This window comes from Trichomycterus rosablanca, chromosome 7, assembly GCF_030014385.1.
Source record: "Trichomycterus rosablanca isolate fTriRos1 chromosome 7, fTriRos1.hap1, whole genome shotgun sequence".
In the NCBI taxonomy this organism is placed as follows: domain Eukaryota; kingdom Metazoa; phylum Chordata; class Actinopteri; order Siluriformes; family Trichomycteridae; genus Trichomycterus; species Trichomycterus rosablanca.
In genome coordinates this window covers 38,499,479-38,525,702 of record NC_085994.1, presented here as the reverse complement: position 1 = coordinate 38,525,702, position 26,224 = coordinate 38,499,479, and the positions used below count along the sequence as shown (strand labels likewise).

The window sequence follows — 26,224 nt, the reverse complement described above, 5'->3', positions numbered from 1 at the left end:
CATGGTTCTGCTCCAGTCTAAATGTAGTCCATCAGGTCTCCACAAGGAGCGTTTGTGTACAAGTTCATTTTGTGTTTATGTACCTTTTAAAATTAGTTGTGACCCTTTTTTTGGCTCTATTTGAAAACCCCTGAGCTAGAAGACGAGTGTTTTAGAGATTAGAGATTACAAGGATGCCAGACCTTCCTTCTATCATGGGACGCCTGTCTTTATACATCTGTCGTTCATATTCATCATTTCGGAGTCAGTCTGATCCCCGACACCTGTTCATACGAGCACGCAGCTCACACACACACTTCGTCTCCTGGAGCCCCTCAGGCCCCCAAACGAACGTCTTGGTGGTTTTCGTTTTACGAGACACAGACCCCCTCTCGTGGCTCATTATTTCGGGGCGTGATCCTCTCGCTCCACGCTCCGAGCACGGGGGGGATTCAGTCATGGGTTTTAAAGCTGTGTTGTCAGACCCGACTCTGGTGGGTCGTAGTTTAACTCGGTGGCGCTCAGGGGTACGAGGGGTTCTGACGCCAAACGAGGAGCCGTAAAAAGATGGCAGGACACACGGAGAGGGCGAGGAGGGCGTGTTTTTGTACTTGCAGGGGAACAGTAAAGCAGACGCTGTGAGAGTTTGCCTTCTCTGGGTCGGCGTGTTGATTTGAGAGGCTTCAGATTTTGGTCTTTTAGATGTAACGTTCTCTTGTTTTCCTGATTCCTGCTGGTTTGTACTTGAGAATTTAGCTTTAGTTTGGATGGAAGTGTTGTCACAGCTGCGTGAGTGAGTTTTGATATTAACCATCCCATCGGACGTCTTGCTGTTCCTATATGTTTGATGTTTTTCCTGGTGTGAAGTGATACGTTCCTCGCTTGGTTCCTGAATGATCTTGTCTTGTGAATTCTCATCCTCCGGTAATTTAATCAAGCTCTGACCACCCACTTGTGGCTCGTTCTGTTTTTCTTCAGTCCTCGTGTCCTGTTTAGATTCTCTGGTGTCTCCAGTCGTGTCACTTTGTGTTTTAAGATCTTCTTCTTTTCCTGTGCTGCGCTCTTCAGTCTCGTTGACGTCATGCCGTGCTTCAGTCGGGATCGTATCCTCTCCGTCCACTTTGACGTCCATCCTCTGGTGCATTTCCCCCCTGTTCAAAAAGAGGATTGGACTTAATCAAATAAAAATGACCGCATTAAAAATAAACCCCCTGCCAAGCAACTCGGTGGGAGCGAGAACTTAAGTTCATTTGTTTATACACTATATGGACAAAAATATTGGGACACACCTTCTGATTTTTAAATGTATGTGTTTCAGCCATGAAAATTCCAACTTTGCAGCAACAGTTTAGGGAAGGCCCTATAAAGACATAAAGAAAAGCTCTGTTTAAAGGAACTCCAGTGACCTGTACAGAGCTCAATATCAGTCCCCAGCCATACAAACACTGCCATATTTTGACTGAATGGGCACAAATTCCCACAGACATACTACAAAGTCTTGGGAGAAGACCAACATGCTCATGGTCAGGTGTCCAAATACTTTTACATTTACGGCATTTAGCAGATGCCTTTATCCAAAGCGACTTACAGTACTGTCACAGAATACAGTCTGAGCAATTGAGGGTTAAGGGCCTTGCCCAAGGGCCCAACAGCAGCAACCTGGCAGTGATGGGGCTTGAACCAGCAACCTTCTAATTACTTATCCAGTACCTGTAACCTGTACCAGTAACCACTAGGCTACAACTGCCTGCTTTTGGCCATATAGTGTATCTATGTGAAGTCAATAAATGCATCACAAAGCAAACAGGCTTAGATGTCCAAAAGTTCACGTAACAAACTCAGAAGAATCCAAGTTGGACAGAAACAACCCCAAACAACCCCAAACAAACCCCAATCTTGCAAATCTGGCAAGAAAGCAAAAACTACAGATCCCAAAAGAGAAGGATATCAGCTAGCTCTGCATCCCAGCTGCTGAGAGGCCAGAGTGTTGGAACATTACACAAACTGAGCTGAGCTGAGCTGAGGTGATGATGCAGCTCCATCGCTCTTTTTGGAACTGCGTGACTTTTCTACGTTTGCTTCACGTCTATGTGCATAAGAGTGATATTAGCCGTCATTCATCAGCGCCGTGCTCTACAGAATATTCAGGCGCATGGGTGGCGCGAAGGGAAAACACGCTAGTGCTGAAATCTCTGCTATCAGTCGTCCAAGCAACTACACAGACACACGATTGGCCCTGTGTCTGTAAGGGGCAGGACAGTGGCTGAAACGGGGATCCACATCACTGCGGCAGTTACGACTTCTGTTGAGCGGTCCCATATTGTCCCATATTAAAATTGGTGTACTGTACTACCTTGTGTGGTGGAGGGGATGTTTTTATTTTTGCCCTGATCGTATAGCAGGGACTCAGAGTTTCTATTATTCTGAGTCTGAAGCTCTGCTAGGGGTTAATGGAGCAGCGCTGGTGCAGAACTAAGCACTAAAACTTGCGAAAATGAAGCATAAAACACAGAAAAATTTCGAGAACAAAGCGAGCCTCCCAACTAAATAAAGCGTATCACTCATGTAAACAGAGAGATGTGCGCCGGTTAGCGGACGATTACTGAACTACTTGTCTTGGTTCACTGCTCGGAGATTGTAAACAATCGGACCAGACATTCGTTTAAATGGAGGTCTGTTAAATCGAGGTTCCTCTGTATTTTGATAATTTGACACGACATATTTGGTAGAACTGTTTAAAAAAGGACGCTCTACAAAGTATGTTTGATTCACACACACACACACCATGTATGTTTTACCATCGATTTACCCTGGTCAGGGTCACAATGGGTCCGATTTTCCAGAAATCACCGGGCACGATGCAGTAACACACCCCCGTACAGGGTGTAGGTACATCTCCACGTATCATGTCCATCCTGTGTTGTTAAGGATTAAACAATGTGTTAAACACTGTAAATGAAACGTACAAACGTTTATGTGTTTAAATTCCAGGCAGGAAGCGTCTGTGTGTTATTATGACCTGGATGAAGATCGGACCTCACTGTTTTATTATTAATTATAAGCTGTTGAAAGTTCAGCTGGATTCTGAGGATTGATTAGTTCTGTCTTTAATTATGCTGTAAAAATGAGGCGTCCACATTTCTGAAAGTCGGCGTCAAATGGTAAATATACCTTAATCTATCACAGTTGTCGGAGTATCAGGTTCTGGGACATATCCGCATAAACTAAACCACCTGCTTCTATCAAAAGTCCCAAATATTTAATGTGTAATAAAATCCTAAAGCCTGTAATAGACATGGCAGTGTTGACTGTATGTTCTCCAGGGTGATGAGGTTGTGTAGTCGTGTAGTCGTGTCAGCGTGAACATGAGTTCCACTCCAGCTGGATGATGTACGCTGAGATCTAGGGATTTTTCGCTTTGGGTACGGGGTGGTGTCGGTGGTTTCGGGATGTCACTGGATATTCCCAGTGCAGCGCTGAGGGAGTTCTCTGTGTGCCATGTGTTCTTCCAACCCAAAGTAAAATACACCAGCTGCCACTTAACACTCATCAAGAAATGTTAAGAATTTCTCAGGAATCAACGGTCGCACAGTTACGTCTGGGTTTACACGAGATTCACTGGGTAGACTGGGGAAGTGATGGCTGATACATAAATAATTAGTTCTTTTTTTACACATTTTCCCCAGTTTTCCTTCATATCCAATGATCTGATTTGTATTTCCACCTCTGTTGCTGCTGACCTTTACTCCTGACCATCACAAGCCCCCTCGACACGTGTGCAATCAGCCAGCAGGGGTCGTAACTGCAGCAGCTATTTACATTCACATTTTCGGCATTAAGCGGACGCTTTTATTCAAAGCGACTTACAGTATTGTGGCGGTATAATGTCTAAGCAATTGAAGTTTAAGGGCCTTGCTCAAGGGCCCAACAGTGGCAACCTGGCAGTGGTGAGGCTTAAACCAGCAACCTTTCTAGTCCATTACCAGTCCAGTACCTTAAGCACTAGGCTACAACTGCTCTTATAACGAATCCCTTCGACACTCCCATCCGCAGACAAACCAATCATTGTTGGTGTAGGCGCCCAACCTGCATGGCTGGATTACTGACCGGGCCAGTGGGGCCAGCGCCCAGGGGCCCTTGAGGTCAGGGGGCCCTGGCCCAAAACATTTTGCGATGCCTATCAACATTTATGATACAATATATTTTTATTTCCGAGGGCCCTCCATTTTAAGGATCCTCTGACTATTAGGGACTTTGACCCCAGGGTCTCTTGGGGCCCCTAGCCATGCTTTTGGGGCCCCTAGCCATGCTTTTGGGCCCTAGCCATGCTTTTGGGGGCCCTAGCCATGCTTTTGGGCCCTAGCCATGCTTTTGGGCCCCTTATGAAAATGGATGAGGCGTTGTGGCACTGCTCTGACTTCGACTCTGACTTCGTCTTTGCCCAGTCCTTGCCAACCTGCCAGTAGCAGAACTGAGATTTGAACTGATGTGCTAGTGCTGCACCAACCAAGGGCCCCAAACAATTTATGCTTTACATAAACAATGACTTAGGGCGGTTGGTTGGGCAAAAAATATATATATGGATCCCTGACCAAATCAAACCCACACTCAAAGCCATGATAACCAAACTTAAGGTTTCTTGTTTTGGACACATTAGTATTACACTTAGAGCAGAAGGTAAAAGAGGAAGAGGACGGCCAACAACAAAATGGATGAATACGATTGATGTGGATGATCTGGAAAAACAGTATCCACATGGTCACGAGGAGTCGACCGACAAAGTTAGGGAGAAGATATTGAGCTGGTTTGAGCATGTGCAGAGGAGGAGTGAGAGTTCTATGGAGAGAAGGGTATCGAGGACAGATCTGTTAGGCATAAGGAGACAGAGGTAAATAGAGGTAATTCAGGACAAGATGGAGATGAATGATCCACTGCCGTGACCCTAACAGGAGCAGCCGAAAAAAGAAGAGTGAAAACATTAGTTACGGAGCTACAGTACAAGGTATGACGTTCGTGTTTCGGTTCCAGATGTTGCTGGTCTATCAAACTCCATCTAAGAGCAAATCAATCACTCACCCAGGCAGTCACAGAACAACGCAGACGAGCATTTGAAGAACTGCAGGCCTCTGTGGTCCTGGTTCAGTTCAGTGATTATTATTCCACTAATAAAATACACTGTTAACCAAGAGGATCATAAATACTCATCGTACTGCCAGAAACATCTTAACGACCCGCAAGCCTTTCTGGATAATGTTGAGTCCACTCATGAGTCAAAATATGGAAAGAAAGACATGAGTCCAGTTTCATCTGATGTAAAGCTAATACGGCATTTCATTTATTTGTTGTGGTGACAGTGTGGGGATGATTTGCTGGTATGATTTGCTTCTTTATAGCCTGCAGGACTCGTTTCCATTTACATTTTCGACATTTACCAGGCGACATTACCATTTTATCCAAAGCGACTTACAGCACTGTGACATTATATTGTCTAAGCAATGGAGGGTTAAGGGCCTTGCTCAAGGGTCCAACAGAAATGATAAAACACTGCAACAGAATGTCTAGTCATCAGTCTGTGACCAGGCATAATTAGCTTATATACCGATCAGGCATAACATTATGATCCTAATATTGTGTTGGTCCCCCTTTTGCTGCCTAAACAGCCCTGCAACTGTGATGCTCTGTGTATTCTGACACCTTTCCATCAGAACCAGCATTAACTTCTTCAGCAATGTGAGCTACAGTAGCTCGTCTGTTGGATGCTCGTCTGTTGGATCGGACCAAACGGGTCAGCCTTCGCTCCCCACGTGCATCGATGAGCCTTGGCCGCAAGTTTACCACTGTTCCTTCCTTGGACCACTTTTGATAGATACTGACCACTGCAGACCGGGAACACCCGACATGTTATGCCTGGTCAGTGTATGTATAAAAAACAACGATCACAACAAAAGAACGACAGCAAGTCCACCCCTGAATGTTTTAGAAGAAATAAAATCGAGGTTTTATTGTGGTCGAGGTAAAACCTGAACCCCATTTGAACCTCATTAAGATGCTTCAAAGCTCCAGAGTGGCTAAATTAAAGCGATGCATCAAAGAAAATTCCTTCACAGCTGTTATCATCAGTCATTGGAAGGGTTGGGTTACAGCTGTTGCTGTTGTTTTTAGTAGACAGTTAATTGTTTTAACGTAGGTTATATTACTGGGAGGGGCAAATACTTTTTCACACCACTGTTCTGTTATGGGCTGCTGCCGCTGCTAGGGCAGTTTTATCTTAGTGGTTAAGGTACTGGACTAGTAATCAAAACAAATGAATGAATGTTTATAAGGAACAGTTGTAGCCTAGTGGTCAAGGTACTGGACTAGTGATTGAAGGGTTGCTGGTTCAAACCCCACCACTGCCAGGTTGCGACTGTTGGGTCCTTGAGCAAGGTCTGTAACCCTCAATTGCTTAGACATTATACTGTCACAGTACTGTCACAGTGGTGTAAACCGCTTTGAATAAAATGCCGTAAACGCTTGGCCTGTTTGTTTACCTCGTGTCCTTTTGTTCTGGTCTGTTTTGTGCTCGATCACACAGCTGGTTTCCTGGCAGATAGAGGTGAAGAACATGATTTCCAGCAGTGCCGTCGTCTGGAGGATCATGGTGGCTCGTTCTCCGGACCAGTGAGGTTTCTGCACAGACACAGAAAATGATGAAGGTCAGTGGAAAGATCATCTTAACCTCGAATATGTCACACTGTTTGTTTTTTTTACATAAAATACACCATCGCCAGAAGTATACGGACACCTGATTGTGAGTTTGTTGGACATCCTTTTACAAACCTGCATTTTCTAGGTGTGTCAATGAAGATCTGGCACTGGTGATGATTGGATAAGAAGGCCTGACTCGCAATGAATGTTCCAATTCATCCCAAAAAACTCCGCAGCGACTTACAGTACTGTGACAGTGTTTTGTCTAAGCAATTGAGGGTTAAGGGCCTTGCTCAAGGGCCCAACAGTGACAACCTGGCAGTGGTGAGGCTTGAACTAGCGACCTTCTGAATACTAGTCCAGTACCTTAACCGCTAGGCTACAACTGCCCTAACGAAGATTTTGTTTGTGGGCTCAACAGTGGCAACTTGGCTGTAGTGAGATTGAACCAACAACCTTCTCATCACCAGTCCAGCACCTTAACCCCTGAGCTAACAAAGCCACACACAAAGCAACGCGCATCCTGAGTTCTTCAGCATGAACCATTCTTCTTGCATTAAGGGCCTTGCTCAAGGGCCCAACAGTGGCAACCTTTGAACAAGCAACCTTCTGCTTTATTAGTCCAGTACCTAAACTGCTAGGCTGCAACTGCCCTACAAGATTTACATTTGCAACATCCAAAGCGACACAACTGTGACCCTATACAATTCAAGCAATTGAGGGGTAAGGGCCTTGCTCAAGGGCCCAACAGTGACACTCTGGCAGATGCGGGGCTTGAACCTGCAACCTTCTGCTCACTAGTCTAGTACCTTAACCACTGAGCTACCTTTGTTCCGCTCTCTGCTCTGCTACCGGTCGGCTGGGCACCATCTTTCAGGCACAACTGCAGTGGACAAATTGTCCATCAAGTCTGCTGGGTGGGAAAAAGACTTGGCTAATAAAGTGGGTGGGGTCTTCGAACGCTGTGTAAGGACCCTGGTTAGCAGACCGAGGCTCCTGTGCAGAAGTGGAGGAGCCTCGTGTTCGAATACATCAATGCACAAGCAAAGAAGAGGGGTCGAAGGACTGCACACGTGTCAGAGGGGCAAGGGGCAGGCAAATATACCCTCCACGAATCCAATCGGGATCCCCAGCAGTGGAAGATTAATTGGCTATGCTAAAAATTGTCTGGGGATCAAAGCCAAAAAGCAAGAAGGTTTAACGCATCATTTGTTTGATGTGATTCATTTTATACACCTGTTAGCAACACACCCCACGCTTTTTTTGGCCATGTAGTGTATGCTGTCTCGCTGAAGTTAATCCCCCTCTCACTCCTCACCAGTAATCATCAGACATCATTTATTTATAGTACTGGTATTAATGACCAAAAAGCCCAGCTTTGATCTGAGCTGCCTTTGAAGTGAGGATCACTTAAAATCTGGATTCAGAACGCTGTTAGATTTATGGGTGATGACAAGCTCACCTTCCTGTGCTGGGCTGGTGACAGCTCAAGGATTAGGGTACTGGACTAGTAATCAGATGGTTGCTGGTTCAAGCTCAAACTCACTGTCCATTTTATTAGCTCCACTTACCATATAGAATCACTTTGTAGTTCTACAATTACTGACTGTAGTCCATCTGTTTCTCTGCATGCTTTGTTAGCCCCCTTTCATGCTGTTCTTCAATAATCAGGACCCCCACAGGACCACCACAGAGCAGGTATTATTTAGGTGGTGGACCAGTGTGTTGTGCTGGTATGAGTGGATCAGACACAGCAGCGCTGCTGGAGTTTTTAAACACCTCACTGTCACTGCTGGACTGAGAATAGTCCACCAACTAAAAACATCCAGCCAACAGCGCCCCGTGGGCAGCATCCTGTGACCACTGATGAAGGTCTAGAAGATGACCAACTCAAACAGCAGCAATAGATGAGCGTCTCTGACGTCTCTGACTTTACATCTACAAGGTGGACAAACTAGGTAGGAGTGTCTAATAGAGTGGACAGTGAGTGGACACGATATTTAGAAACTCCAGCAGCGCTGCTGTGTCTGATCCACTCATACCAGCAGAACACACACTAACACACCACCACCATGTCAGTGTCACTGCAGTGCTGAGAATGATCCACCACCTAAATAATACCTGCTCTGTGGTGGTACTGTGGGGGTCCTGACCATTGAAGAACAGGGTGAAAGGGGGCTAACAAAGCATGCAGAGAAACAGATGGACTACAGTCAGTAATTGTAGAACTACAAAGTTTTTATATGGTAAGTGGAGCTGATAAAATGGACACAAGGAGGTGGTTTTAATGTTATGGCTGATTGGTGTATCTTGCACAAGGCAGACAATGCATGAAGTGTCCCCACGTGTCCGATTTGCTTCCGTTTCTTATCACCTGTCGGTGTTGGGTTCCCCAGAGAGCCACGCTAAGCTCTGTGTGACTTCCCCCACACTTGTCAGGAACTCAGATATTTTAGCGGCAGTGGGTAGACACCCCGTCCAACGCTCTGTCTCTTAAACACGGCCACTCGAGCACTTATGAAGCCTGTTTCATTAATATATAATACATATTTGTAATTGTATTGCTGTTTCGTCTACCAGTTAACCACGGATCTTACCAGTATATCATCAGTTCAGAGAAAAACCAATTTGGGCGAGACGGGGGAGGGAGCGGTGGGAAGAAAACCCCCCTGTCAGTGTCTAGGACCTTTGGGCTAATGGGTCATTAAACGCGCTGACTTGTTACATCCAGATTGTGGAGGTGGTGCAAAGAGAGGAGCATTCAGAGCTGAATAACTGATGACTGATGACACACGGGGGCCACGTCTCAAATAGCACGATTATTTACTCACTCGGAGTCCCCAACAAAACAAACAGTCGACACTTACACGTTAAGACTGAGAGACGTTAAGCCGCTCCAGTGCTTAACTCCAATTCAGACCTGCCTAATTTACAATATATGGCCAAAAGTATGTGGACACCCCCTGTCCTGTACTTGTAAACATGATATGAAAACAAGGTCCACAAAGACTTGGTTCGATGACTTTAATGTGGCCAGCTCAGAGCTCTGACCTTGCCGCACTAAGCACATTTGGGATGCATTGGAATGCTGATTTCAAGCCAGACCTTCAGATTAAAAGAATGACACCATGAGAGCACAAGTTTCTAATGTAAAAAGCAACACAGCTACACTTTTATATTTAAATTAGTGTATTGTGCTGGCACACTACTGCTGGGATTGAGGGTTCGAATCCCTAGCGGTGCTATCGACCGGTTGGGAGTCTACATACAGACGTGATTGGCTATATCCGGAAACGGAAGGGGGGATGGCCGAGGCATTGCGATGGATTGCTCTCCTGTCCAGGGTGTGTTAACACATCGCGATCTGTGATTCTGGGCCCACTGTGACCCTGGCCAGGATAAAATAGTAATAAAGGTGGCAGAAATGTGAGGGGGGTTTTATTTATTTATCAGTTTATCAATTTTAGACCACCGTCAATGTTTTCTTTTTTACTTTTTTAACCCAGTCCAGTCATGGCCAATCTGCCCCATCAGAACACTTCTTTTCACCTACCAGGGGCGGAGTCTCACAAAGTGCTGTATCATCCGAGATCACTCACCCCCATATAGGCATCTTGACCGATCATTAGAGGTAATATCTGTCCAGAGACGAGGATCCCTGTTTCAGCCACTGTCCCTCCCACTACAACCAATCGTGTGTCTGTGTAGGTGCCTGGCTGGCTGGTAGCACAGCTAAGATTGAGATTCAAACTTGAGAGATTGAGTTACAGCACTCACTCACTCACTGACTGTCTTAGCCACTTATCCATATAGGGCGCTTTTCAATGGGTGCAAGGCACACAGTAACACCCTGGACGGGGCACAATGTCCATTGCAGGGCAGACGCACACACACACTTATAGGGCAATTCAGTGTCTCCAATTAACCTGACTGTGGAAGGAAACTGGAGCTCCCAGAGGAAACCCACGCAGACACGGGGAGAACATGCAAACTTTACACAGAAAGGACCCAGGACCTTCTTGCTGTGAGGCGACAGTGCTACCCACTGAGCCACCGTGCCACCCGAGTTACAGTACTGTGACAGTATACTGTCTAAGCAATTGAGGGTTAAGGGCCTTGCTCAAGGGCGCAACAGAGGCAACCTGGCAGTGGTGGGGCTTGAACTAGCAACCTTTTGATTACTAGTCCAGTACCCTAAACGCTAGGCTACACCTGCCAACTGCTCTTAGATTTTTGTTCTTCAGGCAGGCCCTGATAATCACATGATATCTGATACAGAACTGAGATGATGTTAAGGATTAGGGATGGATCAGTACCTGGGGGCTGAGTTACTTCAGTCGGTGCTGACCGGGTGTACGCAGGTGCTGTGGAGGGTCGAGTTGTCGATCTCTGCACCTCCTGTCCTGTCTTTATATCGTTCCACACTCTCTGTTCACCCGGGATCGTCTTCTCAGAGCTCTTTTCGGTCTCGTTCAGCTCATCGTCTTTTGGTTTCTCGTTGTCAGGTTTGTTGTAGGCATGGTCAGTCGGGTCGGGTCTCAGGGACAGGACGCACTGCTTTCCACATGCTGCCGGTGCAAAACATGAAGAAGGAACATGAAATCGATTCTGGATTCACATTTACTGACTTTATTTAGAGAGCTTTACAACTAAAATAGAATCAAATCCAAGCGTCTGAGCGTTGATAAGCCAGCACCAGAGTCGTGGGGCTTTAATCCTCAGGAGTCCATTCAGTCTTGTGGAGCCAGACTTTATCTCTATAGGGATTAAAGGTCTGGAGGAACTTCTGTGGATTTGGCTTAAATGTGGGTGAGGGAACAAAGGCCGAGTTTTGTAAGCAGCTTTTGTCCTCTAAAGGCAACAAAACAAGCCTTGTTCTGAACCCTCGCAGCTAATTAGAAAACTTCCGATATGGAACACACTATACACATACGGAACACAGCCTGGAAAAGCACTCACATGTGCCATGTAAACAATATCCACCAGTCATAAAATGCACATTCGTTTTCTGACAGAATGTCAGTGGGTAGTGGGTAGCACTGTCACCTCACAGCAAGAAGGGTTTGGGTTCAATTCCCAAGCCGGACACCCAGGGTCCTTTCTGTGTGGAGTTTGCATGTTCTCCCTGTGTCCGTGTGGGTTTCCTTTGGGTGCTCTGGTTTCCCCCACAGTCCAAAGACATGCAGTCAGGGTAACTGGAGCTACTAAAATGTGTGTGTGTGCCCTGTGATGGACTGGCCTGGGTGTTTCCACTTTTTGCCCAATAGGGCAGCACGCTGGCTCGCCTCACAGCAAGAAGGTCCTGGGTTCGATTCCCAGGTGGAGTGATAAATAAATAAAAAAACACATTTTGCTCAATAACTCCCACAGCGACCCTGACCATGATAAGCTGTATTAAAACAGACAATAAATGAATGAATGAATGAATGTCAATGCGAACACAGCCTAGGACTAAGATGCTTACCTATAAGTGGATCAGTTTCGGTAAAAACGTCCTGGTTTTCTGATCCTGTGAGTCCTTTCCTCCGAGACGTGGTGCTTCCAATAGACGTCAGTAACCTGAAGTCGTATTTTCTCTGCACCTTTTGACCCGACACCGTCTCCGGGTCTGAAATGTGCAGCTGGAGTCCATCACTTATGGAAAAAGTCCATAACGTGGTCCGCTCAGCGCTGTCGCTTGGACGCCTCATGGTTTAGAAGAAATGCTTCTAGTGATTCGTAGAAGATTCTGACGTGTGGTTTCAGATCTGAATCTTTTGTGCTGTTCAAGCTCACATGGCTTAAGAGAGACAGAGGAAAAGAAAAAAAGTGGAACTAATCACTGCACATGTTAAAGAACATGCCAATAAAATTTTGACTTATTGAAATATTGAGGGTGGGAAAGGCGGGCTAGGGTTCCTCATAACTGATGCAGCTACGACCTCTGCTGGCTGATTGTGGCTCTCCCTTCACAAGGCTGATCCGCATATGAACTCGCCTCGTGCGGGTGAAAAGATGCAGTCGATACTGCTCACGTGTCGGAGGGGCCGTGTGACAGTTGCGATGCTCCTCAGTCAGCAGTGGAGGGTAGTATTGGTACAGAGGAAGTGTAATGCAATCAGGGTAATTGGATACGACTAGATTAGGGAGAAAATTGGGGGACAAATTGCAACAAAAAAAAGAAAGCCCATACAGTCTTAGCCAAATTGTGTGAACGCCTGACCGGTAAACAGCAAGGCTGAGACTCAAATTATTATAATTATAATTATTATTATTATAATTATTATTATTATTATAATTATTATTATTATTATTATTATTATTATTATTATTATTATTATTATTATTATTATTATTATTAATAATATTATTAATATTATTAATATTAATATTAACTATTATTATTATCATTATTATTAATATTTTTTTTTTTATTATTATTATTCATTATTTATTATTCATATTAATTATTATTATTATTATTAATATTAATAATAATACTAACAATTATTATTATTATTATTATTAATTATTACTATTATATTATTATTCATATTTATTATTATTATTATTATTAATACATATTATTATTATTAGGGTGACACAGTGACTCGGTGGGTAGCACTGTCGCCTCACAGCAAGAAGGTCCTGGGTTTGATTCCCAGGTGCAGCGGTTCGGGTCCTTATCTGTGTAGAGTTTGCATGTTCTCCCCGTGTCTGTGTGGGTTTCCTCCGGGAGCTCCGGTTTCCTCCCACAGTGCAAAGACATGCAAGTGAAGTGAACTGGAGATTGACTGTGTTTGACATTAAAAACTACCTGTTCTGTCATGAATGTAACCAAAGTGTGTAAAATATGCGTTAAAATCCTAATAAATAAATAAAAACTATAATTATTACACAGCTTTATTGTAAGAAGTGTGTTCTACACAGAGCGTTAGCTAAATCCTTTTCTAATGTAAAAATTAAAAATGAAATAGCGTCGACTGACTTTTGAAAAGTCTAAGTTGTTACACCACCACAGCAGACAGTTTGAGCTTTTTAATTGGTGTCCCCAGCGGTGCTGCTCACCCGTCCGGGCGCTTGACAGAATCAACTAGTCGTAAATAATCCGGACGGGTCTCGGGGAGGGAAGGTCAGATGGGGCCCTGCTCGGTCAGAGTGGGGGTGGTGCATGCGACAGAAGAATTGAAGTGAGAAATTGGAGATGACTGGATTATCAGAGCAATTCATTCAGAGGATGAGATTCATGAAACTAATAGATGACGTTTCATTGTAACATTAAGGATCGCGTTTCACATAGCTGACGGTGACATAAAAGAAAGAGGAATCCCAAATTGAAAACATGCAGGGTGTGTGGGGGGGTATAGGAGGGGATATTCGACCAATTTTGTTTTTATTTCATTTAATTTCAATGCAAATGCCCACTTCACATTAACACCCAAAGAAACACTACACAGAAGCATAATATCCACCCTCGTTTATCGTAAATTTTGGCTCCTGAGGCCTCCTGGCCCATGAGCTTTAGTCCTGGTTCTTCTGTTCTTTAAAATAATCACTTCTATATATGACAGAAACGTTTTGAAAGCAAACGTGGCATGAACTTTCCATCAGGCGACTCGAGCGTCTATTTTTAGCATCTAATTGCATCGAGAGCCACAATGCAACAAACCGTCAGGATACGCATCAAAAAAGAGTTTCATTGTTTGACGTGAGTTGTCAGACGGGGTCGAAGGCTGTTATCTAGCGTGTGTGATCTGGTTTTGGTTCACGACTCAAATCTGGATGAAATTGTGGTTTGGCTCGTCGTTATGATAATCTCTGAAGAGTCAGAAGTCAGGGCATGTGTCAGGGCGTGGTCTCGGATCAGTGCTTCTCTAAAGGTTGTGCAGAGACCACAGAGCTCACATCCCCTTTAATTCCTAGAGGTCGAGTCTTCTCATCGTATCGCAGCCTCGAATGATCGTACACAGCTGGAGTGGCCACGAAAAACCCAAGCCCTGCTTCAAAATTATCCCGAAGCTTTTGTAATCTTGTAGCTTATAGATGGATAAAGACAAAGACTATAATGATATCAAGCTTGCTTAACTGTGGACAGCGTCCCCTGTGTGCTAAGTGTTCTCTTCTCGTCTCCGACAAGACACAACTGTTCCAATCTAGCCTAGTTGGGAAGCACAATTATCCGTGCCCGAAAGAGGAAAGTCCAGATGAGGAGTCACCTTAATATTGCTGTTGCTGGTTCAGCCAGTTGTGTGGATGCCTGACAGCAATGCTGAGATTATTATCATTATTATTATGCAGCTTCATTGTAGGATGTGTATTCTCCACAGTGTGTTAGCTAAATTCCCTTAATGTGGCTGTTACAGCTCCTCCTAGTGTCTGATTGAGGTGCTGGAACAAGTGGTGAAAGAATACTGAGAGTATAGCCTGTTGCTCTGTACGCATTAATGCTCTGTGTATGTCCAACGTGCTGAGTAACGTGCTGGGCATTTCTACTAAATTGCTTCCTATTTAATGTGTAGCTTTGTGGTGGAGAGGCTGTGGGAATTTGTGCCCATTCAGTTAATAGAGCCTGTGAATTCAGGTACTGATTAATTCATCTCAAAAGTGTTGAGTTGGGTTGAAAGTTCATCAGGGCTCTGTGTAGAGAAACTGGAGCTCTTTTGCACACAACTAGTCGAATTGTGTCTTTATGGAGCTCGATTTGTGCTCTCAGCCGCAACTGTTGCATCAATGTCAAACACACGTAGCAGCTAAATTTAATTATTAATAAGGGTGTCCACATATGTATGATACCCTGTAGTGTATTATAAATCATAACACAATTAATTGTACATAAAATATATTTGTATCAAATGATTGAAATGTGTTTTACCTGAGCAGGATCTTCTGTTGAAATTAAATTTAGGAATCTGCGCTCCTTGTTGTGAGGTCTAGTTGCTCCTCTGTTGATGGTTTCCACCATCTTTCTTATCACTGTGGAAACAGGGAGTTTATGTCTCATGTTTGTTTGCATTTGATGTTAAAGGTGACTGAACTGATCGGACTGTAGTCAGGGGTAACACACACACACACACACACACACACACAGTTTGATTCATATACAGTAAAATGAAGCACATTATGTACTCAGGTGAAGTGCATATGCTTGTTAGGGTGGCAGAAGGTGGATTAGCTATTCTTAATTGTCCCCTGGTGTGAGTGTGTAAATAAAGGGTTGAGTGTGTGAGGGTATTTTTTCTCCTTCAATCGGATCCAAACCCATTGCAATCTTGATTGAGAAAAAGTGCTTACTGAGGACAAATGAATGAATGAATGAGACTTTAGTCTATATACACACATATACTGTACTACATGGCCAAAAATATTTGGACACCTGACCATGAGCTTACTGGACATCCCGTTTCAAAAACAAATGCTATTCAAATACAGTGACCTACTTGTGATTTTTTTATTTAGCAAAACAGCCACTTTTCTGTGGCTTCCAGCTATGGGAATTTGTGCCCATTCAATGATGCAAAAGAGCATGTGTATGGCTGGGAACTGATGTTGGTCAAGAAAGCCTCAGTAGATGTTCCACTGGCCACTGGAGTTTCTTTAAACTGAGCTTTTCTTTATGTCTTCATGTTTGTGTGTGTGTGTGTGTGTGTGTGTGTGTATTAGTTTGTGTGTATACACTGATCAGCCATAACATTAAAACCACCTCCTTGTTTCTACACTCACTGTCCATTTTATCAGCTCCACTTACCATATAGAAGCACTTTGTAGTTTTACAATTACTGACTGTAGTCCATTTATTTCTTTACATACTTTTTAACCTGCTTTCACCCTGTTCTTCAATGGTCAGGACCCCAACAGGACCAACACAGAGCAGGTATTATTCAGGTGGTGGATCATTCTCAGCACTGCAGTGACACTGACATGGTGGTGGTGTGTTAGTGTGTGTTGTGCTGGTATGAGTGGATCAGACACAGCAGCGCTGCTGGAGTTTTTGAGTGTGTATGAGTGTACTAGTTTGTCAGTGTGTGTTTGTATGTCTTTGTGTGTATGAGTGTGTGTGTGTGTGTTCATGTGTTTGTATTTAATAGTTGTTTTTTCTCTGCATGCTTCTGATCTCTGTAACTCCTTTTTGCACAATAAAAGTTTAAAACATGAATAAAAACGTTATAATGGTGAATCACAGCACAGTGCAGTAACGTCACATGTTCTCATTCTGTGTTTCTCACCTGTCGTTAAACCTTTGGGTCGCTGCACACACACACCCAACACCCTCCCACAGTCTCCACCACAGCGTTCAGTAATAATCAGAACAAATAAATATTTAAAAATATTAAAATAATAATATTCAGCTCGTCTTCTACAATCCTCAGTGGTCTGATTTCTCTGTACTGCCCTGAACAGCTAAAGTTCTTCCCATGTTCCTCATTTAGTCCCCAAAAGTTGCTTTTTTTCTGGTTTTCTTGGTGTTTGCTGACCAGCGTAATCCTTCGAGAGCTGCTCCCTGTCAGTCATGCTTTAATGTTCATAAATCTGCACGATTTCTGAGTGACGTAACTCCTCTGAGAGTGCGCTCGTGAACAAAATCAGAAAATATTTTATATAATAGAGTAATATGAGGTTATAAAATGTGGAATGTGTGTTAAAGAATGAAATAAACACTTTCTGATAGATGTGTATGAAAAAACTACAAAAACACTGTAACAAACACCGGAAATGTTTTTATTAAAGTGAGTTTTTTTTTCTTTCATGTCTTAATAAACTGTGTTAATAAAGAACTAATATAAATTACACATGGGGTGGGGGCAGCATGGTAACAGAAGAGAGCTTTTTAAAAACTGCATTATTTTAACTTAAACTCTGTAGCCTGTTAAAGCCGGAGAGAACTGGAGGGCGGCGGCTATTGAAACAGAGTGACCTGAGCCGCTCAGGTGGTGCAGCGGTAAAATACACTAGCACATCAGAGCTGGGATTTCGAATACATCATTACTGTCCACATAAACAACAATTGGCTGTTGTTCACAGGGTGGGATGAGCCGGATCAGGGTTCCTCATAACTGGTGCAATTACGACCTCTGCTGGCTGATTGAGTTGAGGAATAATGCTGATCAGGGTGTGGCTCTCTGCACACAAGGCTGATCCGCATATGAACTCGCCTCATGCAGGTGAAAAGATGCAGTCGGTACTGCGCACATGTCAGAGGGGGCGCGGATCAGTTGCGATCGATAGAGGTGAAGCGTAATGCAATCAGGGTAACTGGATACGACTAAATTGGGGGGAAAATGCGGAGAAAAATGCGGAAAAAAGTGACCTCTGTGTGATCTTTTTAGTTAGAACAGAAGACTTCTCACAAGACTTATGTCTTATCACAAGTACAGTGTATCACAAAAGTGAGTACACCCCTCACATTTCTGCAGATATTTAAGTATATCTTTTCATGGGACAACACTGACAAAATGACACTTTGACACAATGAAAAGTAGTCTGTGTGCAGCTTATATAACAGTGTAAATTTATTCTTCCCTCAAAATAACTCAATATACAGCCATTAATGTCTAAACCACCAGCAACAAAAGTGAGTACACCCCTTAGTGAAAGTTCCTGAAGTGTCAATATTTTGTGTGGCCACCATTGTTTCCCAGAACTGCCTTAACTCTCCTGGGCATGGAGTTTACCAGAGCTTCACAGGTTGCCACTGGAATGCTTTTCCACTCCTCCATGACGACATCACGGAGCTGGCGGATATTCGAGACTTTGCGCTCCTCCACCTTCCGCTTGAGGATGCCCCAAAGATGTTCTATTGGGTTTAGGTCTGGAGACATGCTTGGCCAGTCCATCACCTTTACCCTCAGCCTCTTCAATAAAGCAGTGGTCGTCTTAGAGGTGTGTTTGGGGTCATTATCATGCTGGAACACTGCCCTGCGACCCAGTTTCCGGAGGGAGGGGATCATGCTCTGCTTCAGTATTTCACAGTACATATTGGAGTTCATGTGTCCCTCAATGAAATTTAACTCCCCAACACCTGCTGCACTCATGCAGCCCCAGACCATGGCATTCCCACCACCATGCTTGACTGTAGGCATGACACACTTATCTTTGTACTCCTCACCTGATTGCCGCCACACATGCTTGAGACCATCTGAACCAAAAAAATTAATCTTGGTCTCATCAGACCATAGGACATGGTTCCAGTAATCCATGTCCTTTGTTGACATGTCTTCAGCAAACTGTTTGCGGGCTTTCTTGTGTAGAGACTTCAGAAGAGGCTTCCTTCTGGGGTGACAGCCATGCAGACCAATTTGATGTAGTGTGCGGCGTATGGTCTGAGCACTGACAGGCTGACCCCCCACCTTTTCAATCTCTGCAGCAATGCTGACAGCACTCCTGCGCCTATCTTTCAAAGACAGCAGTTGGATGTGACGCTAAGCACGTGCACTCAGCTTCTTTGGACGACCAACGCGAGGTCTGTTCTGAGTGGACCCTGCTCTTTTAAAACGCTGGATGATCTTGGCCACTGTGCTGCAGCTCAGTTTCAGGGTGTTGGCAATCTTCTTGTAGCCTTGGCCATCTTCATGTAGTGCAACAATTCGTCTTTTAAGATCCTCAGAGAGTTCTTTGCCATGAGGTGCCATGTTGGAACTTTCAGTGACCAGTATGAGAGAGTGTGAGAGCTGTACTACTAAATTGAACACACCTGCTCCCTATGCACACCTGAGACCTAGTAACACTAATGAGTCACATGACATTTTGGAGGGAAAATGACAAGCAGTGCTCAATTTGGACATTTAGGGGTGTAGTCTCTTAGGGGTGTACTCACTTTTGTTGCCGGTGGTTTAGACATTAATGGCTGTATATTGAGTTATTTTAAGGGAAGAATAAATTTACACTGTTATATAAGCTGCACACAGACTACTTTTCATTGTGTCAAAGTGTCATTTTGTCAGTGTTGTCCCATGAAAAGATATACTTAAATATCTGCAGAAATGTGAGGGGTGTACTCACTTTTGTGATACACTGTATGTCTGTGGGAATTTGTGCCCATTTATGATGCAAAAAAAGTATTTGTATGGCTGGTTACTGATGTTGGTCGAGAAAGCCTCAGTTGATGTTCCGGTTCATTCCCAAGCTATTAAGTGGGGCTGAGGTCCGGGCTCTGTGCAGGTCACTGAAGTTTCTTTAAACCAATTATGGTATCACAGCATTCTACTGCTCAAATCACATTCTGATCAGGGTCACAGTGGTCATGGAGCTCCAAAGGTTTGCCTTTGAAAGCAACATCAAAGCAAGAACTCTTCATTCAAGTTCTGCAGGGCACCAAGTCCACTACTGGACACTTGAGCAGGAGAAACTCAATGCTACTCATCTGGCAAATTAGAGATGGTGGTTAGTAAAGGCAAATCCCTTTAGTTGTGTTCCAAACTCTAGTTGACAGCCTTCTCAATATAAAATAGATTAGAGTCTATATTAATGCACGTGATTTAGGATGAGATGTTCAGGTGTCCACATGCTGGTCGCTGCCTGGGGGAATCGGAAAGCCCGGACTGGCACTGTTTTTCCATGATGCAATCTTGTGCTGAAGATATCAAATATCTCAAAGCTTTAGTCACACCCAGCAGGCTCGTCCAAGAAGATTTCCTTTATTAATCCGTCCCGCACTGAATCAGAAAACATTTAAACCTGGAGTAAATCAGCGAGCACAGCGTGAGCGCACGATTGTCCAGATTCACCAAACCAGTGAGAGAAGGAGCACACGCGCCCCTCGACCTGTCCCAGGAACCGACAGTGTACCTCTCCAGCCGTGAAGGCAGATGAGAGATGCTGGTATTCGCTTTCAAAGCCAGAAAAATACATTCTGGCAGGACGTCGATGGTTCATAAAGCATCAGAGGAACTACACCTACTGTGTACCCCTCTAGCTTCTTCTTTGTTTATGCACTACCCAGTTCCACCCAGAGCCCAGCAGGAACCTGGTCCACCCCAAGGCTCTTCAAAGAGATCAAAGCTGTATTTTAGGTTTATTGTGGATTTTGGATGGCTGGATGCCGGACCTAAGCTCGGACTGCTAAAAACCTTATCATATTTAGGATCGGGTCAAGTCAACATCTCATTTTAAAGAGCCGCGTGTGTTTGAAGAGGAAATAGAGTCAGGGAGGTTGCAGCATGGGTCAGTTGATCTTCTTTGGGTCTGATTTAGCTTCCCAAAATTAATATTGTAAGGAACCAACTTGGGATCAAATGTTCATGACAAGAATCAGGAAGGAATCGTTTGTTTGAATTGACTCTTTTTAGTGAATCAGTTTATTTGATGTGAAGTTTTTGTGGGTGGTGAGGAAGGAGGGGATTTCAATTTTCTCTTACCTCCAAAGACCAAGAACCACTAAAAAACATGAAGCTGCTCAAAAACACTCAAGCAAGGTATCTGTACTGTAAAATGTGGTGGTGGTAGTATCGTATTGTTTTTTTGAACAGCGAATAGCAGTCTGTATTAGAACACCTCCTCCTCATAGCTACTAACTGTTTGTTGTTACTACCGGTTGCAGATTCATACCCAGAGCTTCAAAATGTATGCATTAACATGCTACGCTTCCTTAAGCAGCCGCTGGGCCACTTGAGCAGCTGAGACGTCATTTTTTACTTTTTATTTTCAGGGTTTTTTTTGTCCCTGCTGAGAGAACGAGAGTCTAAATGAAATGTAATATTATAGGTTCGAGTCTCAGTGGTTCCACAGACCTGGTCTTGTTCCTTACAGACCTAATTTGCTTGTGTTTGAGAGATGGAAGATCAGGTTTGGATTCACCTTCGTCCTGCACTGACAGCAACTCCGGACTGTCCGGATGCAGGATCAGAGCTGGGATCTTGAATACATCGTATCGAGTCTCAGCTCTGCCTGCCGGCTGGGCTGAGCAGCCACATGAACAACGATTGGCCTGTTGTTCAGATAGGGGTGGGATATTAAGCCGGATAGGGACTCTCTCTCATAACTGAATCAGTTATGACTCTGCTGGCTGATTGATGGCGCCTGCACAGAGATGGGAAAAGAGTGCTGTCAGGGTGTGTCTCTCCATACACAGGGCTGATTCGCACTGCACTCGTCAAAGTGTAGGTGACAAAATGCATACGGCTGCTGCCCATGTGTCGGAGGGGGCGTGGGTTAGCTTCGGTGTCCTCAATCAGAGGGGGGGTCGGCATTGGTGGAGAGGAAGCATGACGCAATCGGGCAATTGGACTCACTAAAAAAAGGGAGAAAATGCATAAACAAAAATGACATTAAAATCCTAATAAATAATAATAATAATGATCTGGGACAGATTAAGCTGTTTGCACTTGAGATAACTGAAGCTCATCCAACACGTTTCGCTCAATGAAGATTTTCAGACATGCTGCTACTTCCTTTAACAAAGCGAATCAGAGCGTCTCTGGAATGCAGCAGGACTCCTCGTCCTCTCGACCGTATTTACGAGTAGAGCCGAGCTGCATCTGCTGGCCAAGAACCTTTATAAATGGAAATGCTTTTTTTTTCTCTCTGCGCACAAATGTTCACCATTCAGCGAGGGGCGTGGAGGAAAGCACTCCGGCCTGACCCGCACCGCTCAGGGTGTAAAACAGAGGGACGTGTTTGTGGGAACTTCTGAACGAGCCTGAAAGCGGCCAAATAATAAATTCATCTGCATTTCAGGTGGCGTCATTTAAGGCTGCAAATTAAAATGTTAAACCGTGTGGTCAGCGGTATTATAAATGGTCAGAAGGACTCAGAGGGACCAACAATAGCTGCTTTTCTCAATCCAGCTGTTGGACACAAAGTCAGTCAGTTCTCTGGACTCTTAAAAACCCCCTTCAGCACAATTTGGGAAAGGGCAAAGTGAAATTACCCTGGGGTGAGAGTGTTTGTTCCAGGAAACCCATCCCTCTTCTTTTGTTTAAGAACAAATCCTGTCTGTTCTAAATACACTATATGACCGAAAGTATTTGGACACCCGACCATGAGCTTTCACCTCCTGAGAAGGCTTCACACAGGACGTTTTTTTTTTAAAGGATGTCTGTGGGAATTTGTGTCCATTTAGTCAAACAGTGACAGCGTTTGTATGGCTGGGCACTGATGTTGGTTAAGAAAGCTTCAGTTGATGTTCCAGTTCATTCCAAAGCTGATGAGTGGAGCTAAGGTCAGGACTCAGACCGAGCCCTGTGATGGACTGTCATCCTGTTCGGTGCGTGTGTTACTTCATTGCACCCAGTGTGACCCTGACCAGGATAAAGTGGTGATAAACATGTAAATGAAATTAAATCATGTTTTGTGGTCATTTGCTAATCTCATCACCTTTTGGAAAAATAGGTCCTGGGTTTGTTAAACTTTTCTTCTTTTAAATTTTTTATTGCTTTATCCTGATCAGGGTCGTGGTGGGTCCAGTGCTGCCCAGAAACACACTGATACACTTACACCTGGGAGCAATTTAGTGCAGCTGCTTGAATTGTAGTCACTCCTGCATGCATCTCTTCAGAGATAGTGACTGAATCTACAAGCTCAGGAACTGTGGTGTTGTGCAACTACTGAAACAGAAAAGTCCAAAGGCCTGGAAAATGTTTTCTGACCATACTGGGTTCCAGATGTTTAACTGATTTTTCGTACGAGGTGAGGTAGTAAGAAAACGCCTGAGGTGTGTGTGTGTGTGTGTGTGTGTGTGTGTGAGTGTGAGTGTGAGTGTGAGTGTGAGTGTGAGTGTGAGTGTGAGTGTGTGAGTGACATCAAAACAAGTTTGCTGCCATGTCCGTATCGATTTCCATAAATGCAGCCCTGAAAACAATGAAGCGGTTACTAAAAATAAACGAGTGAATAAATGAGGCCGTGAGGGCGGCACAGCAAGAAGGACCTGGGTTCGATTCCCGACTAGGTTGCTAGGATTCTCTCCTCTCTGTGTGGAGTTTGCATGTTCGCCCTGTGTCTGTGTGAGTTTCCTCTGGGTGCTCTGGTGTGTGTGTGTGTATATGTGTGTCTGACCTGTGATGAACTGGCAACCTGTTCAGGATGTTTCCAGCTTTTCGCCAAATGAATCAGACCCACAGCGACCCCGACCAGAATAAACGGTGGTAAAACAATGACTGACTAAATAAATGAGTGAATGAATGAATGAATATATAAATGAATGAATGGATGAATATATGAATGAATTAATTAATTAATGAATGACTGACTAAATGAATGAATATATAAATTAATATTTGAATAAATATATGAATGAATGAATGAATGAGTGAATATATGAATGAATGAATATATGAATGAATAAATGAATGAATGAATGAATGAATATAGGAATGAATGAATGAGTGAATGAATATATGAATAAATGAATGAATGAATATATGAATGAATGAATGAGTGAATGAATATAGGAATGAATGAATGAGTAAATGAATAAATGAATGAATGAATATATGAATGAATGAATGAGTGAATGAATATAGGAATGAATGAATGAGTGAATAAATATATGAATGAATGAATGAATATATGAATGAATGAATGAATATATGAATGAATGAATGAATGAGTGAATGAATATATGAATGAATGAATGAGTGAATAAATATATGAATAAATCAATGCCAATGAATCAGACCCACTGTGACCCTGACCAGGATTAGCGATTGTAAAAAAGACAATGACTGACTGAATGAATGAATAAATGAATGTGTATATGAATAAATGAATGAATGAATATTTAAATGAATGAATGAATGAATAAATTAATGAATAAATATATGAATGAATTAATGACTGAATTAATGAATGAATATAAATGAATATATGAACGACTGAATGAATACATGAATAAATGAATAAATAAATTACTATATGAATGAATGAATGACGATAAAGAAACGCTGGTGTTTTCTGATGCTTCTGGTGTTCTAGCCTCGCAGGTGTTTACAGACTGATGGTGAGTACTCAGGCACTCAGGAGCTTCCTGTAGATTTTAATGGTGTCATTATCACTCCATTAATGCGGCTCCGATTGCTGTTTTTATTCCTAATTCACCCTGAAACAGGAAGCCGTCGGCTCGGGTTCGAGTCTAGCCAAGCCAACAGGAAGCGGCGCATTAGCATTAGCATGGTTCCGTGTAGGAACAGTGCTGCAGATGGGACGGATTAAGCCGGTGCTCTCACATGGAGACAGTAGGTCCAGTGTGTACGTCCCACCCTCAGAAACCCCTCAGATCGTGAGTCAGTGTTTCATAGTCGTTCTGTCCCACTCAACATGCGCTCTGTCCTGGAAGCTTCCCGAGCTGCACATGTGCATGAGAGCCATTATCACAAATAAAACGTTTTATTTTGGGTGCAGTCGTGAGGGGCGGCGGTCCTCTGTTAAATATACGGAGCTTCCCGCGGTTACACGGCACAGATTACACGCGGTTTCCTCGACGTACCAAACACGGTGAGAAAGTGAGGAACATGTGCAGTCAGAAACGCCGAAGCTTCCTGTTATTAGTCACCGTGTGGAGGCAGCGATGGAGGAAATTTAAAGAGTCGTACGAGGTCAGCGTGAGCTCTCGTACACCTTTAGATTTTTGTGCGAACAAGAACAAGAAGGAAAAAATAACAATTACACAAAATGCATGTACAAAATAGTTACAGATATGTAAAAATAAAATAAAATAATAATAAAAAACAGTGCAGATAGTAAGAACAATAAAAATGGTAACAGTGGCAGTAATATTTTATATGTAGTTTGTTTATTTGTTTATTAGGATTTTTAATGTAGTAGTTGGTGGTTACTCATTACACAAGATTCATCAGGTCACTGGATTAATGTCAAACACAGTCATGGACAATTTCACCTCACTTGCATGTCTTTGGATTGTGGGAGGAAACCCACGCGGACATGGGGAGAACATGCAAACTCCACACAGAAAGGACCCGGACCTCCCCACCTGGGGATCAAACCCAGGACCTTCTTGCTGTGAGGCAACAGTGCCACCCACTTAGCGCTTAGGTGATCTCTGGATCTTCTGGATCTTGTGGATCTCAGTGTGTATCGCTGGACTACAGTACAGTGTCATTCAGGACAGATTTTTTCCCCTTTGTGTTTGTGTGTTTGAACGACCACCATGTAAGTGTCGGGGAGTGTCTGAACGGGGAAATTTCGCAATGTTTTCTGGCGAATACGAGCAAAACATGGACACACACCCACGTCCACATGCTGACACACACACACACACACACACACAACATCTGCAGATCTGCACGCATGCACGACTGTCATGTCTCCACACCAGTACGAAAACATCGCATGACGTCGTCAGCGCTGGATAAGTGTTCGATAAGGTCTGCACATACACGGGCGGTGATCACATTCAGCACTAATGTTGATTTTCTCCTTCATGACGCACACAAAAGCTATTACTAGAACTCACGTTCAGTCCAGACACTCGCGTTCAGTTCCAACCGCATGATCCGCTCTGTCACACGGAGCAAAGCTGTTCCAAAGCTAACAAACACTTAAACTCAGCGCTGTACCGCTCGCAGATATAAATAATCAGCAGAAACGGCGTGGTCGTGGGTATTTGGACAGTTTGGCTTGGCAAATTTGT

The 26,224-nt window shown here is 43.7% G+C and overlaps 1 protein-coding gene across 1 annotated transcript; it reads right to left on the bottom strand.

The window, feature by feature from the left end:
• Window positions 1-244: 244 nt before the first annotated feature.
• Window positions 245-12,356, bottom strand: LOC134317492 (uncharacterized). Its single transcript, XM_062998192.1, has 4 exons — window positions 12,131-12,356; window positions 10,983-11,234; window positions 6,510-6,648; window positions 245-1,130 (listed from the first exon to the last, which is right to left on the bottom strand). Exons 1-4 carry the CDS (start codon window positions 12,354-12,356, stop codon window positions 245-247), a joined length of 1,503 nt encoding a protein of 500 aa, XP_062854262.1.
• Between the last annotated feature and the right edge of the window lie 13,868 nt (window positions 12,357-26,224).